General features: G+C 34.5%; 1 protein-coding gene across 1 annotated transcript; it reads right to left on the bottom strand.

Moving 5' to 3' along the window:
- Nucleotides 1-766: 766 nt before the first annotated feature.
- On the bottom strand, nt 767-3038 carry LOC116350091 (extensin-like; the record flags this gene model as incomplete). The annotated part of the gene is made up of 8 exons (XM_031781813.1): nt 767-957; nt 1237-1260; nt 1360-1497; nt 1584-1622; nt 1930-2022; nt 2515-2586; nt 2712-2768; nt 2982-3038. Coding segments are annotated over 8 exons (671 nt in total), but the record flags the coding sequence as incomplete, so codon positions are not given.
- Between the last annotated feature and the right edge of the window lie 69 nt (nt 3039-3107).

The following is a 3107-nucleotide window of genomic DNA, read 5'->3' as shown; positions in this document are numbered from 1 at the left end:
AAAACTGGGAAACTTAGCACTTCATTCGTTTTTATTGGAATATGTGTGCATGTGCCTGTATGTGGATAAAAATAAATATTTTTGCCGCCGCACTCTCTACCTCGTTTTCTTCGCAGACTGTGTCGGATCATTTAGCAAATATCGATTTGAATTCTTTTCGAAACAATTGAATTTAACATTTGTTTGCATTTTATATTGGAATTTTCGATTTTTGAACACGAGTTTTAACTTTTTACCGATGAATCTTAAGTTTCGCACGTTTATGAATTGAATGAGTTTTTTTTTTCGTTTTATTTTTTTGTAGCTCTGGAAATGGTTGGAATTAGTATTTTTTTGGTGAAAGGAATGTACACGTGAAAGATATACACGTGAATCGTACGATGATAATATTCAAAAATAAGATCGATTAGAGTGGATGATTTCATACTTGCAAGAAAATTATTGTTTACTTTTTATAATCAATCGATTGACGTATATGGAAGTGATTCTTGAAGTAAAACTAAAAATTGTTTTTTTTTTTCTAAATTCATATCTCGCCAGATTACTTGCGCAAAAACAAGCAGATACTTTTCCAACGATGTGTGTGTGGGTGAAGTGAATGCAATGAAAGGCTTGAGTCATTTATTTTCCATTCAAAATTGAATTGTATCTTTGCATTTTATTTTTGATTATTATAAACTTGATTATTATACGAGCTAATGATTTTACAGTCAGGGAGGAATGATATTATGTGGGATGTGAGCGATGATCAGTCAATTGTACAATATTAATAGGACTTTTTGTATGCCGGAGGAGGAGGGGATGGATATGAAGGAGGCGATGCGTAGTTCGAGGATGGCGCTGGTGCTGGATAGGCTGGCTCACTTGGTGGCGGCGCTGAATAAGCCTTTGGTGGAGAATAAGCTGGGGCAGCTGGTGGTGAGTATGATGGAGGTGCTGCTGGGGGTGCGCTATATGCTAAAAAGAGAAAATAAAAACGAAAAAACACAGGATGTTAGATGGGCAATTCATTAAATAAGGTAAAAATTATTTCACAAAAAAAGAATCAAGTCAATTTAATCCAAGCTGTCTTTTGTGATAAAAATATTTGATTTTGTCGAATATTTTCTGTTTTTAAATGCAACCCGAGTTAAAAGAAACTACTCTTTCAAAAGGTCACTCCCTTTTGACTCCTCTTTGAAAAAAAAGTAGGTTGTTAACTTGAGTAGTTTAAAGCAACATTTTTCATCATATTACCTTTTGGCGGCGAGTACGCAGGTGCTATAAATAAAGAAACGAGTCGAGTGTCAATCCATGAACATTTATAAAAACAAATGAACAATTCAAACAATATCTAATTAAAAATGTCCAATTATGTACCTTTCGGTGCTGGTGGTGCAGAACAGCTAACGGTCTGAATAGATGGTTGACATCCAATGAGCAATTGTTGGCCACAGCTTACTTTTGGAGCTGGTACTTCATATGAGTACACCTTTGGTGGAGCTGCTGGTGCATATGCTTTTTTTATATAGGAAGAAGTAAAGATTTTTTTTATAGAAATTTATAAAGAAAATTTGATTATTTAATTGACTTGATGAACTTACATTTTTCGTGGTATGCTGGTTTTGGCGAATAGGCTGGTGCTAGTTGACGAAAACAATTAAAATTAGTTTGAATAGATAAACAAATAATGTTGAATTTGAAATATACCGTGGGCTTCATAAGCGGCAGGTGGAGTATATGCAGGTGCTTTTTTTATTAAAAGCGGTTGAACAAAACGAGAGAGACGAAAGAGAAAGATAATAAGTTAGAAAAAGTAAATCACAAATAAAACGAATGCTATCAAAACCAAGCGAAACATTGCAATCAGTCTTCTGACTGCATGGTATTTCGAAAATTTGACATTTTGCTTCTTCATTCGATTTTTAAGCAACACATATGTCTATTTACCTGATGGTGGATATGCTTGTCCATAAGAAGCAGATCTAACCTGTCGGTAGCCACGAGAATTATAACCAGAGCTATAAGAAGGTTTTGCGTATGCTTCAAAAATAACAAGAAAATAGTTAATTGAATTAGAAAATATTCGCAGTGATAAATTATCAATGATAATAGGAACTAATCACTCTTATATTCATGAAATAAAAAACTAGTCCATTTAAATCCAAAATGATTAAAAACTCAATGAAAACATTCAAATCAAAACAATTCCAAAAATCATTCACAGTAATTCATTCACACAGCGTCGAAAACACCGTTTTATATTTTCTCTTCACTTCGCGTGAGAGCACGATAACAATTACATGTCTACACTCGATCGCACGCGCGAACAACGTTATCGTTCAAAATACAACAACTGTGTAGCCAAAAGTGGCGGTGTGTGTAGTAGTTGATTTTGCCAAACGAAGTGTGAAAGCCTGTCAAGACATAAGATAATGTTTTTGGCGCTCGCTCTTAAAAAATCTGAATGGACTAATTTTTGATATCATGAATGTAAGAGTAATGGACATTTTGAAAGCTAAAAAATAAAAATACCTTTTGGAGCAGAGTAACTGGCAGCATGGTAGGCTGGCGGGGCTGCGTAGCTGGCGGCATGGTAGGCTGGTGCTATAAAAACGACAAAATATTCATTAAACACTTTTAGTGTAGCCAATAGGTAAATATTGGAGAATGGATTCGAGTTTTTCAATGTCGATGATGAGAATAAGCATGGAATATGTGCTTATTCTTACCTTTAGGTGCGCTGTATGAAGGTGGGGCACTATAAGCGGGGGCAGCTGGGGCGTAAGCTAGAAAAATAAAAAAATGTCAATTAATACTTTTAAATCAACCAACAGTTAAATTTTGGAGAATTAATTCCAAAATTGGGGCGTTCGCTTTGAAAAATCAAAAAAATGTTCATTTGATTCTTAAAGGCTAACGAGCAATTCATTTTTGATCAAATGACATGTATTTTTCAGTTTTTTAAGATGATGTATGTCATATGAGTTCAAAAATCTTACCTTTTGGTGCACTGTAAGCAGGTGGGGCACTATAAGCGGGGGCGGCTGGAGCGTAAGCTAGAAAAATAAGAAAAATGTCAATTAATACTTTTAAATCAACCAACAGTTAAATTTTGGAGAATTAAT

This window comes from Contarinia nasturtii, unplaced genomic scaffold, assembly GCF_009176525.2.
Source record: "Contarinia nasturtii isolate CC-2019 unplaced genomic scaffold, AAFC_CNas_1.1 Cnas_scaffold_3569, whole genome shotgun sequence".
Taxonomy (NCBI): Eukaryota; Metazoa; Arthropoda; class Insecta; order Diptera; family Cecidomyiidae; genus Contarinia; species Contarinia nasturtii.
The sequence above is the reverse complement of the archived record's forward strand: the minus strand, read 5'-3'. Positions and strand labels throughout refer to the sequence as shown.